The 17,345-nt window shown below is 36.1% G+C and overlaps 1 protein-coding gene across 1 annotated transcript in view; it reads right to left on the bottom strand.

Moving 5' to 3' along the window:
• Positions 1-17,345, bottom strand: part of LOC111085302 — a 48,664-nt gene that overhangs the window by 9,620 nt on the left and 21,699 nt on the right. The window contains exons 2-3 of the mRNA XM_022383233.1: positions 14,331-14,472; positions 7,006-7,111 (exon numbers count right to left, since the gene is read on the bottom strand). Coding sequence (XP_022238941.1) covers positions 7,006-7,111; positions 14,331-14,472 — 248 coding nt within the window. The remainder of the gene's footprint in view (positions 1-7,005; positions 7,112-14,330; positions 14,473-17,345) is intronic.

Raw genomic sequence — 17,345 nt, forward strand, 5'->3', positions numbered from 1 at the left:
GCCGCTGTGCCACTGGGGGGCGGGGCGTTTTCTATCCTCGTAGGTTTTCTGAAATGATGAGATATGCAAGGTGATTTTAAATTTACTTAATTTCAGGTGAACACAAAACAATTAAAAACAAAAAATGGTAAAGTAATGATGTGAATAGCTATTTTGTCTAACGGTAAGTTTGTTTGTTTGTTTGTTTTTAATTATGCACAAAGCTACACAAGGGCTATCTGTGCTCTGCCCACCACGGGTATCGAAACCCGGTTTCTAGCGTTGTAAGTCCGCAGACATACAGCTGTGCCACTGGGGGGCTAACGGTAAGATATAAAACAATTTGAAAACATTAACTTGCTAGTTTCATGTTCTTAATATTTCTTAAACACATATATCTTTATTGTTATCAAAATTTGTGATTTCTGGTACTTTGTACAGAAGAAGACCTAAAAAAACCTCCTTCTACCTTTTTTTTAGTGAGAAAATTCAGTGTAAGAGGACGCAGCTTGGACATATTTTGTATGGTATGCAAATCGATTCAGTCTTTTTCTTTTTTTTTTACAAGTTAAGCCGAATAAATGTCATAGCCCCCTGATTTCATTATCGAATTCTACAACGAGCACATTCACGATGCACAGTATAATGAAGTCAAATGTTAGATGGAAGACAGTTCCTCTCCCTACAGAATGTACACCAATGATGTTTTGTCATAACGCTTCCAGTAGTTATAATAAGATATAACCATTGGATGTCGTTAAATGATATACTGTCTGTAAAGATTATGATCCTATTATGGTCGTCAAATGCTGTTCGATTGTTAACAAGCAACTAATGTGATCTGATTTTATGAGTCATTTTCCCTCAGTGAAACCTCACTGACGATTTAGAATTCCATCACAGAATCTGAATCTGTTTAATGAGCGATAAAAGTTTCACATTATGTGTTAAAATGTTGATTTAGCAATGATCCAACTATTTAGTTGTGCATGTAACAATAATATGAAATATGATATCAACTTTCTTGTCAAATTGAGGAGTGGAATTAATGCAAAATTCATAAATATTAATACGCTTGGAAACATGTAAATACTGCTTTTTTTTACCTTTTAGTGTTTTTTAAAGCAAAAAAATCAGCAAACTAACATTACAATAGAACTATTAAACACAAACCTGGAATTGACATTTTCGACTTCAACAGCACCTTATATCGACGTAGACTAACTGACCAGGATTCAAGCATAGCTGTCGTTAATTTTGAACTACTGATCAGTGTATAAGGGGAAACAGTCAGCAGTACCTACCGGCAGAAAGGCTTTTCCTGGCTCATTGGTCCAAATAATGGGATTCATTGTCACTTTTATGATGTACCCATATACATAAACGAGCGGAGCATGTTTAGCGGCTTCACGGCTCGAAACTGGGATTTTTCGATTCGCAGCCCGGCACACTAGCTATTAGGACACGCCAAGCCTTAAACATAAAATTTGAAAGTGTCATTGCGTGCAAAAAGAAGTAGCAAACGTAAATTAACTGATAGAAAAATTTACCAGTTATAAAATTTGGACTCTCATATACATCCCTCCTTAACGAAAAAAAAAAAGATTAAAAATTCGTTTAAAATGTCTGTGGTATTTATGACATTTTAAACAATAATAAACTGGGCGATCTATCTTATCCATTTCATTACAGAATTAATAATTGCGTGATATTATGTTAATAGATATGTTACTTCCGTCACTAGATGGCGCAATCTCAAAATATTTAATAGTTTAGTCTGTTATTAATCGCAAAGCTGCACAATGGGCTATCTACACTGTGTCCACTATGGAAAATCCCCCCCCCCGAATTTTAGCGTTACAAGCCCTTAGCCTTACCGCTATGTTACAGGGTTATAAAATTAACGGAATGGGACCTTAGTACTCGGTGAAACACAATAAAAAAGAAAATAAACTGAACGTAAAGCATTAAAAAGGTTTTGTATTCTGTAATCCTCCTAATGTCAGCTGATTGTGCAACAAAGAACTTGACGAAACTGTATAACCTGTGGCATATGTAAAGGAATATGTATATATACATAAGGGGCACAAACATTAAACGAAAAACTAGCCTAGATCTCACGATATTCCTTCTTCAAGTTTGTCAATATGGATATTTAGAAAATATTCGAAATCAGTAAAAATACGTGTAGATAACAAGTTAGAGAATCGTTCTCAATACATCTATCGAATCTTACGCGCTCATTTATTTTCACAACCCCGTCCTTATTGAAATCTTCCAGTGGAGTCTTATTTAACAAGGTCAGTCTTTTTATATGTCACTCAAGGTTTCTTTAGTTTTTCCTTTAAACCTGCGAGCTATGTAAATTACTTGCTTTTTCTACACTTCTTTCACTTGTTCAGCTTCGTTCGTTCGGAATTGCAAGCTATTAAATAAAACAATGGGTTGTTTCAAAACATTTCTTTATAGGTAATATAAATTCGGACGATAACGGAACTGGTTTTTCATTCACGTGAACATACCAAACTCACCAATCTTTTTTTTTCCAGAAAAATTAATTAAACAAAAATATTTTAATAATTTTACGCATATATGTAGGTGCCCTCTTTGGTCAATAGGCACAGCAGCAGATCCCAATAAAAAACATTTAAAGTATTTTGGAGATTCGGAAACATGGAGATCCTATCAAACTGTGAATTTTGCAGATCATTTGAAAGTGTATAAATTACTCTAGTTGTTAATAAAAATAGAGGTTTTAATGTGATTATTTAATAAGTAACTTAAAAATAGCATAACGAATCGTTTTAACTAAGTATCCTAATTCTTATTGTTTTATAAATAATAATTCAATTAAAACATTTTATTCAAACGCATAAGTAAACCAAACAATAAAGAACACACATCGAGATTATATTTATGAATTTTATACCTAAATGATCTTTAAATTTAATTTTTGATCAGATAGACAGTAAAGGTTTAATTTAAGGGCTTATTAGAGGGTATTTTTTTTTTATAAAACATACGAAAGCAAAGCTGTTCATCGAGAAGTTCAGCCACCAAGAAATATCAGATTTGTTTTGAAAGTGATCATCTAAACTGAGGCAGCTAGTGACTGTTAGTCCATCTTCCTTGTTGTTATGTCACTATTTAACAACCTAATAAATAATGTATTGTTTGTTTGTTACACAAGTGGCTCTTTGCCGAACTAGGACTGTACGGAAGACAGTCAGTCACCAGTACCAATCACCAAATCTTTGGGCTACTTTCGTTTAACCGAATGGTGGGATTTGACCGTCAATCTTATAACACACCCTGGCTTCCAAAATGTGGAGCGTGTATTCGCAGCAACAAGTCGCGAACCGTGAACCTTCTGATTCACTGACCGAGCACGCTAACCACTGGGCCACACCTGGCTCGAAATACTTATTGACTCACAGAACCCAGTAACAGCTACAGACGCAAACAAACGGTCTTGAGCTTCAATGTTGACATGTTTAATTAATTAAGTGCGTATACACAGTAATTTCACATTTTTATCGAATAAAAATAACTTACAATTCGGATAATAACTTGTATCTTTTCAGTGAATGTTTAGGTTTAATCTAAGTTATAAGCCCATTATGATGATGCAGTGGTATTTTTGAAACACCACATGGCACTGAAAAGTCATAGAAAATTTAAAAACAATAAGGTTGAAATTAACGAGATGTCTATTTTAGCTTCATTCCACTTCATTTTAACTTTTTTGATGTTTTATATTAACTTCTTTTAAATCAACAAAGCAAAATAAGGTGATGACCAACTTTTCTTTTTTTTTTCTAGAAATATTCTATGAAAAGGTCGGATGTGTCTGGTGATTAGGGTGAATCGGAGAGTTGTGTCCCGTGGCCACAGAAACACACCCTGTACTGTGGGGGCAGTGGACACAATATAATAGTGATGGTAAATCCCCATTATTCAGTCAGACATGAGTAGTCCAGAGTTAGCGGTGGGTTCTGTTGACTAACTGCCTTCCCTCTATTCTTATCAGTTAAAAATTAGGAACGGCTACACGAAGATAAGCCATCTCTAGCTTTAAGCGAAAATGTTAGAAGAAGAAAAAATAGCAAAAACATATATTATAGTGTACTAACAACGGAAAGACTTAACGGAATGCTGTGAAGATTTTGTATACATTTATGTGGATTTATATAAACAGAAAATGATAGATAAGTAGAAAATTGGAGGTTTCACACAATAATCCATCAGGTACAGTATGACTGTAATAGCTTCCAAATCTATAAACTTTTTTAAAAGCAAAAAGGACTGATTTCATTGTGACCCAAAAGACGTGATACTTCTAGAAAAGCTCGTGCTCAGCTGAGTTGATACTGCTTTAAAACTGCACTTTTCATTTGTTCATGGTAAGGACTTTGTAACCTCATATAATTCACTCTAGAGCAACGAGCGCGGTTCACCTTTTTTAAATTTGTTTTTTGCTTTACATCATATCAAAACCTATTTCAGGCATATTGAACTTTGACCGAATATCATCAATTCTTCATTACTATATATTTTATATTAATAAATAAAATATTTCGTTTCACTCATCCATTTTAGCTGATTATCAGACTGAATTCAAGGACGAACTTGTACAGATGTTTCCTTTAGTTAACGCTGGTTGCTGTTGTTTTTTATGAGAGACCGAATACATTTGATGATGAAGTTTAATAATAATGGTAAAACTTGTACTTTTGTTCTGAAATGGTGCGACATATATATAGATGGAACCAGTTATTCTTGTCATATATAATATATGGCCGGACGTGGTCCCAAAATTCCAACCTAGTCTACATGTGCCTTCCTTTAAATGAAAAATAGTATATTGTTATAAGAGGGTGGAGAAAACTATCAAAACGGAAAACCGCATTCTAAAGGACAATCCGTTCAAAGTCCAATATTCACGAACAGAGACAACCACGCAAGGGAGCTTTTGTGCAGGAACGCATTTATCAGTTTTCCAACTCATGTTTAGAGTGGTTTAAACACGACTTATTACAAACAGACACAATATAATGTTGTTAGGTGGTGTAGTACTTCACAGTTGCGCTAACTTCAGCTCCTAACTCTATGAAAGATGTGTTTTAAATAGAATAAATCTGAGAGCGTGCAAGTTGTGTAAAAAAAAAAAAGATTGGCTTAACTCATCCCTGCTGAATGGAGTTATAAAGAGAATTATTTTGTATAATATGTAAATGTTTGGGTGTGTGGGGGTAATTTTCGCTTAATTATTCAATCGAGTGCGATCTTATATTGGGAAGAGTGTGTAACGAATCATTACTACTTGTAGTACAGTCCGTGCTTCATTTGTTGTTTTTCTTCTTTTATTACAACCACGTGTAATGAATCATTATTACTTGTGGTGCAATCCATAATTCATTGTTGTTGTTTTTTAGAACCAGTATTAGAATCTTTATTACTTTATTGATTGTTTTCTCTTGTTTTATTAGAACCGTGTGTAATGAATGATTACTACTTGCAGTACAGCCCATGTTACACTGGTTGTTTTATTAGAACCGTGTGTAATGAATGATTACTACTTGCAGTACAGCCCATGCTACATTGGTTGTTTTATTAGAACCACGTGTAATGAATCGTTAGTACTTGTATTACAGTCCATGTTACATTGGTTGTTTTTCTCTTGTTTTATTAGAACCAAGTGTAATGAATCATTACTACTTGTATTACAGTCCATGCTACATTGGTTGTTTTTTCTCTTGTTTTATTAGAACCACGTGTAATGAATCATTGTTATTCGTAGTTCAATCCATGCTACATTGGTTGTTTTTCTCTTGTTTTATTAGAACCAAGTGTAATGAATCATTACTATTTGTATTACAGTCCATGCTACATTGGTTGTTTTATCTTGTTTTATTAGAACCACGTTTAATGAATCATTACTATTTAAGTAAAGTGAATGTTTCATTGATTGTTTTCTCCTTTTATTAGGACCGTGTGTAATGAATTATTGCTACTGAAACAAGATCATGTTAATTTAAAAAGTGAGGAATAAGGATCTTGAAAAAATTACAGAAACAAAATAGGTAGCTTAAAGTGAAAAACATGCTTAAGCTTTGAGACGTAGTGTTGACATTATTTCCAAGTCTAAAAGCTATAATATTTAGGAAATTCAAAATAGGGATTTGTAGCTCAAACTTTAAGGTTTTTTGTTTACTTTTTTATGCGATTGCATTTTTACTTTACGCTAGCTATCTTGTTTCTGTAATTTTTTGAAAATCCCTATTAAATTAACAATTTGTAATCATCTTGTTTCTTTAGTTTTTTTTTATGACCCTCCTGGACATAAATCTGTATAATAGAAATAATGACCTATTTGAAACAGTTTAGTTTAATGAAATACATAGTTGGTGTATGATGCTTTTTCTGGAACAATGACAACCTTTGGATTGGCTTCAGGCAGATTGAATGATTATTGTTCCTGATATCATTGCCACAATGATATCATTGATAGTGGCACTGCATGAATGATCACTATGATGCATAGTGATCAACATACCACATATTATGTATTTGTTTGTAATATATATATACCAACTATATTTATACCCTGTAGCTATATGGGAAGTCTTTAAACACTGGATTGGAGGGACTACTGAACTATACTGGAATGGTGCATGGACTGGATTTTGTAACCGCATGAGTTTTAAACATGCAGTGCATGTTGGCTATATCTATATACACATATACAAGCAGACTTCATAGTTTTTTTAAGTTGTACAGATAGATGCATATATTTTCAATGCAAATATAGGATTATGTGCCATAATATAACAACATATGTATACAAATAAGCATTCTTAATACTTATACTTGTTATATTTCCCCCTTCTTCCTCTCCCCTGATCATAAAGGCCGGTCACGGTTTTGCTGCAGGTGGGTAGATTTCCTTTTAGAGTGACATTTTGAAAACTTTACAGGGTCGAAAACGTGTTAATTAATAATTATGAACTGAGTATATTACTATACCTCCACTCCTCCATTTCTGATGGAGTTTGGGTCGTGACACCTCTACGACCCTCTTCCACTGTGACGATCCTAAACTCTGATGGGCCGTCGCTGCTGTATGTTTTATCTGAAAATAAATATTTTCTAAATAAATTATATAGCTACAAAACTTCTGCCTCACTTTCGCCTAGAATCACCATAATTTTCGCCATCTCCTGCTTGCACGATTCTTGCCACTCCTTATAGTCAGCTTCAATGATGGCTACTCTATAAAATTCGCAATCACGCAGTGTTTGCTATAATTCGACACTTACTATCAGCTATCATCGAGATTGCCGATCCGATGCTCGAAACTCAGTTTGGTGCTATCTTTTAAACAACGGCTTAAATATATCGGTTGTGGAGGACAGTCTAGACGTTTGTGTAACGTTTAAGACGTTTGTGTAACATGGCCGAAATCGATCATGCAATGGTAAAAAAACTGTGATCCTGTTAGCAGCGTTGTGTCCAAAAGGGCAGGAACCTTATACATAAACAGATGATACGCAACATAGAGTTGCACCAATGAGTTAATAATCGAACATCAGGAGAATCCACAACTCATTCAAAAGTTAATCTACCCCCAGCACCGGACTTCACTTTGCCTTCCCTACTTACTTCTTCTCGGATTGATCGTTACCAGTGAAAGTGGGTTTTCTCGGAGTATTCCCGCCCCCCCCCATAAAATTATTGGCACAGGATTTACAGATCTCGTCGCCCTGATGGACCATATGTCCTATATCGGCCGTTTAGTTTAGTTTACTCTGATTTACACTTAATTTCCTGTTTCTCAAGCTAAGCCCATATTCCTAGGCCACGAGCGGGGTGAAGGAGGATTGCTTAATCTTCGAGCACCCTTGATAAGTAATTATTTCTTCGGAAATAATTACTTTTTAAATCAAAATAACTGCCAGAAACGAACGAGCACGGCTTGCATGCAGCTATATACTACATGCATACACGTATACAGCTACGTGCAGGCCATGGATGTAATCCAAGCTCCATATAAACCACAGACTACATTAAAACGATTGGGTGTCAACAGTTATATAGCCGCTGTTATTTGATAGGTAGTCACATAAACTTAAAAACTACCCTACACAATGCTCAATAATGCGTTTAGTAAAATTACCTAGGTTTTACTACAATACTCACAACCGTTTTTGCTGTAGGTTGGTGCAACAATATTAAATAATAATAAAGAAGAACAAATAGACGATCCTTATTATGAACCACTATCTTGGTTCACGATTAAGCAGAATCCACGCTCCACTAGGTGTGTTTCCTTGTTCTAATAGAACAATTTGTAATCAATCATTACAACTTGAAGCATCGTTCGTGTTCAGACGTCTTCTTTTGCTTAATTATGGCTACTTTTCATGACCGACTATCACTTGAAGCAGTGTTCTGTGCTTCATTGGATGTCTTCTCATGTTTAATAAGGACGATATTTAACGATTAATTACTACTTGAAGTATAGTCTGTTTGTTTGTTATAAATTTCGAGCAAAGCTAAATGAGGGCTATCTGCGCTAGCCGTCCCTAATTTAGCAGTGAAAGACTAGAGGGAAGGCAGCTAGTCATCTCCACCCACCGCCAACTCTTGGGCTACTCTTTTACTAACGAATAGTGGGATTGACCGTCACATTGTAACGCCCCCACGGCTGAAATGGCGAGCACGTGAAGTATAGTCCGTGATTTTTAATGGCTTTCATATTTTCATAGGATATTTTCATTTTTTGATTTTAAAAACATGTTGAATAATGATACATAAATCAAAGAATGGCTAACACTAAAAGCACCCACAGCCACGAAGTGCGGAGCACGTTGTTGCGGCAAAATGTCGCGAACCATGAATCTTTGAATCACAGTCTGGGCATGTTAATCAACGCACCACACCCTTGCTATTTACATATCAGATACAATCTCTTATAATGTCACAATGAAAACTTCTGTAAACAGTTTTCGAAAAAAATTAGAAAAAAATCAAAAGAATACATTTCTCTATATTCTGATTAAATCTTTTGTTTCATAAAGAACATAACAGATGATATAAACATTAAAAATGAACCAAAATAATTAGAAGAAAACTTTACTTTTTTCTCTAATTTTAATTGGTTATTTAGAGACGAAAATGATTGGATTTGATGGTTTAATCAGTCTAGACTGGATACAGACAACAAAAACTTGTCAACAGTGTGTACAAAGTGTACCTTTCACAGGTTACAGAACATAATTTTCAATCAGTGTAAAGCTTTTCTGCGGTTGCAAAAAAGCATCATATTCTTGTAGTTTTGAAATGAAAATTTTCAAGTCATTAGGCCTAATGTCTGCAAATATTCTCGTGATAAACACGTGGAATGAGTTGTAGTTGTATTTTGGATTCATTCTATTGGGCACTCACTTAGTTAAACAAAACGAAAATAAACTCATCATAAAGAAACCGGAAACATGCAATAAGCTTGTCAGATTTACGAAAATAAACATTCACAGAGTTTTTGAGTAGGAGTAAGGCTGTCTCTTGAACCGAATTCCTTAATATCTAGTTCACTTAAGCGGGCTCCTTGATCACTAGCCCCACTAGGTTATCCCCCCCCCCCTTCTCTTTTCAGAAAATTCTGGACCCGCCAACGTATTCATTGGCATATTTATTATAAGATTATCCAAGAGTATTATCAATTATACAACAAATTCAAGATCCAAAAGTCATTAGTTATTGTTATTTATTTTAGTTGTAATTTTATAAATACATTTATTTTTATTTATTTTACGTTGTATTCATTCCAGTTGTAGTTTGATGTATATTTAAATCATAATAAAGAATTTTGCATTTTAATTTTGTGCCTTTTTGTCTTTTTTCGAACTGGGGTGAGTAAGCTGTTGGGAAAAACTTATAGGGATGAATGATATTGGAAAAGGTTGAGAAGCACTGATCTAAAACTTAAACCGTTTAGACGTTTTTATACCACCGACAACGACACTGGTGTAAAACAGACGTTAAAATCGTTGCTATGGTGATGACATTATCCGCGTAACATAACTGGAAGATATTTTGGTTTTATAGGGTGGAAAAGTTTATAAAATACAATGTGTGTTTTCTAAAATTTGCAATGTAACATTTACCAAAGACGTACTAGTCACAAACATGCCAGTGTTCGTGGGATACTGAACCAAAGAAAAAAAAAAAAGGTTTGTATGTTTCACACGTTCGCCCAAAGCTACCTACGCTAGCCATTCCTAAGTTTGAAATAATTGAGAAATTGGGAATGCAGCTAGTCAACGGCACCTATCATTTACTCTTGAATTGCTCATGTCTGAAGATGTACAGGGATCTGACCGTCACTTTTATAACGCATCGTCGACTCCAAACTGCAAAACTCGATCTTACGGCAACGGAACTCCAACCACTGACTCTCAGATTCACAGTAATAGCACGCTAGTCACTAAACTACGTCCGGCCCTTCTGAGTGAAAATGATTCAGAGTACAGGAACGCTACTCACTAAACTACGTCCGCCTTTTTTGAGTGGAACAGATGCAGAGCACAGGCACGCTACTCATTAAACTACATTCGACCTTTCTGAGTGGAATAGATTCACAGTACAGGAACGCTACTCACTAAACTACGTCCGCATTTTTTGAGTGGAACAGATTCACAAAACAGGCTCGCTACTCACTAAAAAACGTCCGGCCTTTCTGAGTGGAACAGATTCATAGTACAGGCACGCTACTCACTAAACTACGTCCGGCCTTTCTGAGTGAAATGATTCAGAGCACAGGCACGCTACTCACTAAACTACGTCCGGCCCTTCTGAGTAGAATAGATTCACAGTACAGGCACGCTACTCACTAAACTACGTCCGGCCTTTCTCAGTGGAACAGATTCAGAGCACAGGCACGCTACTCACTAAACTACGTCCGGCCTTTCTGAGTGGAATAGATTCACAGTACAGGAACGCTACTCACTAAACTACGTCCGCCTTTTCTGACTGGAACAGATTCACAGTACAGGAACGCTACTCATTAAACTATGTCCGGCCTTTCTGAGTGGAACAGATTCACAGTACAGGAACGCTACTCACTAACCTACGTCCGGGCCTTCTGAGTAAAAATGATTCACAGTGCAGGCACGCTACTCACTAAACTACGTCCAGCCTTTCTAAGAGGAACAACTTCACAGTATAGGACCGCTATTCACTAAACCACGTCCGACCTTTCTGATTGGAATAGATTCACTGGACAGGAACGCTACTCACTAAACGACGTCCGCATTTTCTGAGTGGAACAGATTCACAGTACAGCCTCGCTACTCACTAAACTACGTCCGGCCTTTCTGAGTGGAACAGATTCACAGTACAGCCTCGCTACTCACTAAACTACGTCAGGCCTTTCTGAGTAGAACAGATTCACAGTACAGGAACGCTACTCATTAAACTACGTCCGGTCTTTTTGAGTGGAACAGATTCACAGTACAGGAACGCTAGTCACTAAACTACGTCCGGCCTTTCTGAGTGGAACAGATTCACAAAACAGGCTCGCTACTCACTAAAAAACGTCCGGCCTTTCTGAGTGGAACAGATTCATAGTACAGGCACGCTACTCACTAAAATACGTCCGACCTTTCTGAGTGGAACAGATTCATAGTACAGGCACGCTACTCACTAAAATACGTCCGGCCCTTCTGAGTGAAAATGATTCAGAGTACATGCACGCTACTCACTAAAATACGCCCGGCCTTTCTGAGTGAAAATGATTCAGAGTACAGGCACGCTACTCATTAAACTACGCCCGGCCCTTCTAAGTGGAACAGACTCATAGTACAGGCACGCTACTCACTAAACGACGTCCGCATTTTCTGAGTGGAATAGATTCACAGTACAGGCACGCTACTCACAAAACTACTTCCGGCCCTTCTGAGTAAAAATGATTCACAGTGCAGGCACGCTACTCACTAAACTACGTCCGGCCTTTCTTAGTGGAACAGATTCACAGTACAGGAATGATACTCGCTAAACTACGTCCGGCCCTTCTGAGTAAAAATGATTCACAGTGCAGGCACGCTACTCACTAAACTACGTCCAGCCTTTCTAAGAGGAACAACTTCACAGTATAGGACCGCTATTCACTAAACTACGTCCGACCTTTCTGAGTGGAATAGATTCACAGTACAGGAATGCTACTCACTAAATTACGTCCGCCTTTTCTGAGTGGAACAGATTCACCGGACAGGAACGCTACTCACTAAACTACGTCCGGCCTTTCTGAGTGGAACAGATTCACAGTACAGCCTCGTTACTCACTGCCCCCCAGTGGCACAGCGGTATGTCTGCAGACTTACAACGCTAGAAACCGGGTTTCGATACCCGTGGTGGGCAGAGCACAGATAGCCCATTGTGTAGCTTTGTGCTTAATTACAAACAAACAAACAAACGTTACTCACTAAACTACGTCCGGCCTTTCTGAGTAGAAAAGATTCACAGTACAGGAACGCTACTCATTAAACTACGTCCGGCCTTTTTGAGTGGAACAGATTCACAATACAGGAACGCTAGTCACTAAACTATACCCGGCCATTCTAAGTGGAACAGATTCACAGTATAGGCACGCTACTCACTAAACTACGTCTGGCCCTTCTGAGTAGAATAGATTCACATTACAGGCACGCTACTCACAAAACTACTTCCGGCCCTTCCGAGTGAAAATGATTCACAGTACACGCACGCTACTCACTAAACTACGCCCGGCCTCTCTCAGTGGAACAGATTCAGAGCAAAAGCATGCTACTCACTAAACTACGTCCTTCCGAGTGTGAATGATTCAAATCTGTTCCACTAAGAAAGGCCGGACGTAGTTTAGTGAGTAGCGTGCCTGTGCTCTGAATCTGTTCCACTGAGAGAGGACGGATGTAGTTTAGTGAGTAGCGTGCGTGTACTGTTTAGTGAGTAGCGTGCGTGTACTATGAATCATTTTCACTCGGAAGGGCCGGACGTAGTTTAGTGAATAGCGGTCCTATACTGTGAAGTTGTTCCTCTTAGAAAGGCTGGACGTACTTTTGTGAGTAGCGTGCCTGTACTGTGAATCTATTCTACTCAGAAGGTCCAGACGTAGTTTAGTGAGTAGCGTCTACGTCCGGCCTTTCTGAGTAGAACAGATTCACAGTACAGGAACGCTACTCACTAAACTACGTCCGGCCCTTCTGGGTGGAGAAGAGATATTGTGCTCTTTTCCTAATGTTGTATGTTTTTGCAATGTTTGATTTTATCGGTATCCCCTAGCGGGAAGTGCTATTACTAATCGGTTATTGCAAGCGTTGTACCCTGATTCAAACTTGAAACCGCTCCAAAGCATGATTAAAATTTTATGCAAAGCTATTTAAAATAACTTACTATAATAGAATATTCTACAAGTACTGATTGAATTTAGAGGAATATATACATATCAGTTTCAGTAAGGTTTTTTTTTATCTTCAACAGTCTTAAGAGTCTAAAAATTAAACTTTAAAGTTTAAATAAAGAACTTATAAAACACTAATAATAGTTAGTAATTTATTAAAAATATCCTTAACCTATAAATTTCACAAAAAAATGTATTTTCAATATTTTGTTGTCTATACTTTAAAATCTTAAAACTACTTCAATTACTGTATATGAGCTTACTTCCAGAAAAAAATTTGTTTTGCATGAGGAAGACGTAACGCAGAGAAACTTACGTTGGCGATGGGTTTCTTTTCAATTGCAGCGATTCTTGTACCAAACGCCCTTTCTTCGCAAATGATGAAATTGTTATGAATGATACACTCGTTAATATCGCTGTTTCTCGTTCTCCTCGGGATATATCATGAGACATGGAAATAATGCGTTTGCGCCTCTCAACTGCCATGTGACTATCGCACGAAAACGCCAGAATGCCTTTTACACCTGTATGGTTATATATTAGCCATTTGCTTGGTAACTTTGAATTTTCTTTTTCTTTTAGCATCATTAAAACTAAAGTAAAAACTTTTAAGGATAGTAGAATGGTAAGTAAGAACGCTGGTCGCATACAATCTTGTAGTTGCACATGTCCCTGTTCGTCTTATCTAATCAACAAATTAATGGTTTGTCTGCAGTATATCAATTAGTTTGTATTGAAAACGAAGGAATGAAGGATCTCTTGTTTTATGTAGCAGCTATTTTTACTGTATCGAGTGTGAACAATAAACATTCAAACCTTACGTGTAAGAGGTTGTTCACTGCATCTTAATGAAATAACTCTAAACAAAATAGATAGGCACTCAAATCAGAAATTTCAAAGCTGTATAGCTACTTACAGATATATTGCAATACATATTCAGAACACTTTTGATGCAGTCGTCTGTTAACATTCTCGTGCCTACTTGTGATTGGTGGTAGTTTTTTATTATCGATCCAGACTGACCATCGAGGGGCGGAGCCTTTAGTCCCCATAGCAACCTATAGACACAGATTTATAACTGATATACTTTTTTGAAGGTCATGAATATAGACGTTAAAGTTACGTGCCAACAATGATGGCATCTCGTCCGTGGCAGCTATTAGTTGATATATCCATTTTTAATAATAGGAAGATCTTTTATGAAATATATACATACACGCATACTTACATACATACATAAGGCCTTTAAAACGTTCAACCAAAACTGTTTTCAAACAACAATGTAAATTACACTAGTTTTACAATGAATTACGTCACTTCTTTCACTTAGCAACTTTAAACAACGTGGAATAACTTAATGTAAAGTTAGATTGTAAAACAGAAAGCTATAGGGTTCAAATCCACACAAAACATTATATTAGAAATTGTTCCTTACATTCATTCAGAAGTTCTTATCAATAATTATTAATGTAATCTTTTCCCTTGACTCTGTGATCGCTTGGCCCATCTCGAGGTCAAGAAGACTAACTTGGTGGTTCGCTAGTTCTGAATCATGATGAACAGGTTAATTCAAGAAAATAATAATTAATATAATGTGGCAGTAAAAAATAAATAAATATAATTTTGAATAATCCTTGCCCTAATTCTAACTTTTTATGACAATTACTATTCGCAACTGAATCTAGTTTATAAACAGTTGTTCTCAGCCTCTTTGCTAATATAAGTAGCGTATCAACAACTACTATGACATATTCCGGTTGGCCTCAAGTACTCTGGAATTTACGAAAGGCCTCGTCAGCACTGGACGTAACTCTTCTTTACATTCACTTAAAAGTTATTATTAATAATTCAGCAAATAGTACATTCGAAAACATTTTTCTACGTGTTTTGGAAAGAAGATTTGATACCACATGAATCCAAGTATACTAATGATGGATAATGAAAGTCGTTCCTTTAAACTAAAAAGAATGATTTGTTTTTGCAATGTGAATACTTTGAGAATGTTTTTGCAAGAAAGGGTTTGTTTGCTTGTGTGTTGTTAAGCACAAAGCTGCACAGTGCTCTATCTGTGCTGTGGCCACCACGGGTAGTGAAACCCGGTTTTTAGTCATAAGCCTTCAGACTTATCGCTAGTAAATAGTGATCTTGTTTACTTAACGGATTACTCATATGACAACGTAACCGCATGTTCTACAAATTAGGGTTTAGTACCAAAAAATAAAAAAGTTTCAAGCTGAAACTCTTATGGCCGACCCTTGTATTGTTCGGTCAATAATTTGCAGCCCAAGGCAACAGTAAACAAGATATCGATAAAAATTTTATTCAGTTTTGTTTCTTATGTTTGCTGAAAATGCCAGATATTTTCTGATTTGACTAGTCATTGTGGCCTATCAAGCCAATTAATGTCATCATGAGAAGACATTATAAAATAATCACATATTTTTCTATAAAAGTCGATAAAAATTCAGCAGTTCAGAGTAATACAAAAAATATCAGTAAAAAAAGATATTGTTTTTTATATAATTGTGAGACACTGATTATCAAGGTTTTGTAAGTTGTATTCAGATTTAGTAAAATAAACAGAGAGTCGTGTTTCTTCTCCAATTTTTAAACTCAAAACACACGACTAGTGAAAACTAGTTCAGTAAATGTAGTAGAAGTTAATAGTTAGTGGGTCATTATATTTGGCTTTTCTGTAAACTCTCTTTCTCTCAAACACAACATTCTTGTTCATACCCAGAAAAGGCCGTCATTAATACGCCATCTTCTTTAAGTTTTCATTATGTTTATGTTAGTAGTATCTTGGTAAATTAAGAAAAGTTTGAAAGAAAATAAATTTTTGCAGGTAATCACTTGTTTGAATGTAATATATATATTGTTAGGTTCTCTTTGTATGGTTTGTTTTGTTTGTTTGTTTTCTTTATAGCAAAGTCATAATGGGCTATCTGTTGTGTGTGTACTACAAGGAATCGAACCCCGGATTTTAGCGCTTTAAGTCCGTAGGCTTCCTGCTGTTCTATTGTATTCATTTCTTACCACTATTGCAATACTTGCATCTGATAAATAAGTGATTTAGAATGGAATATCTTACTGTGTTTTCCCATATTCCTTTTCTGCACTTACTGTATTGGTTACGTCAAATAAGGAACTGTTTGTAAATGGAATATCTTACTGTGTTTCCCATATTCCTTTTCTGCACTTACTGTAATAGTTACGTCAAATAAGGAACTGTTTGTAAATGGAATATCTTACTGTGTTTTCCCATATTCCTTTTCTGCACTTACTGTAATAGTTACGTCAAATAAGGAAATGTTTGTAAATGGAATATCTTGCTGCGTTTTCCCATATTCCTTTTCTGCACTTACTGTAATAGTTACATCAAGTAAGTAAGTGTTTGTAAATGGAATATCATATTGCGTTTTCTCATATTCCTTTTCTACGGTTATTATAATAGGTACATCAGATAACAAGTGTAAGTTATTTAAAATAAAACATGTTATTGGATTTCACATGTTTCTTTCCTATACATATTGCAATAATTACATCAGATAAGGACAGAAATGTGTTCAAGAATACCAAAACAAAAATCTACCTTAATATAACTAATTATGTGACGTTCCTGCCTGATGACTCAAAGGTGTGAAGATTGTACTCTGTGTATCATTAATCTTTTGGAAAATCAAGGTTTGTAGAAAAGTAACAACCGCTTGTGATTCTAACTCATAATTTTGACATCATATTCATGAAAACCATCAATTAAATACTTTTCAGCTTGATTGTTAAATGACGAGGAAATTATTCCACTCAATCTTAATGAAGCAAAGTGAAGACTTATAAAGCCCGGCATGGCCAGGTGGATAAGATGCTCGACTCGCAATCTGAGTGTAGCGGGTTCGGATCCACGTCCCACCAAACATGCTCGCCCTTTCAG

Source organism: Limulus polyphemus, unplaced genomic scaffold, assembly GCF_000517525.1.
Source record: "Limulus polyphemus unplaced genomic scaffold, Limulus_polyphemus-2.1.2 Scaffold319, whole genome shotgun sequence".
Taxonomy (NCBI): domain Eukaryota; kingdom Metazoa; phylum Arthropoda; class Merostomata; order Xiphosura; family Limulidae; genus Limulus; species Limulus polyphemus.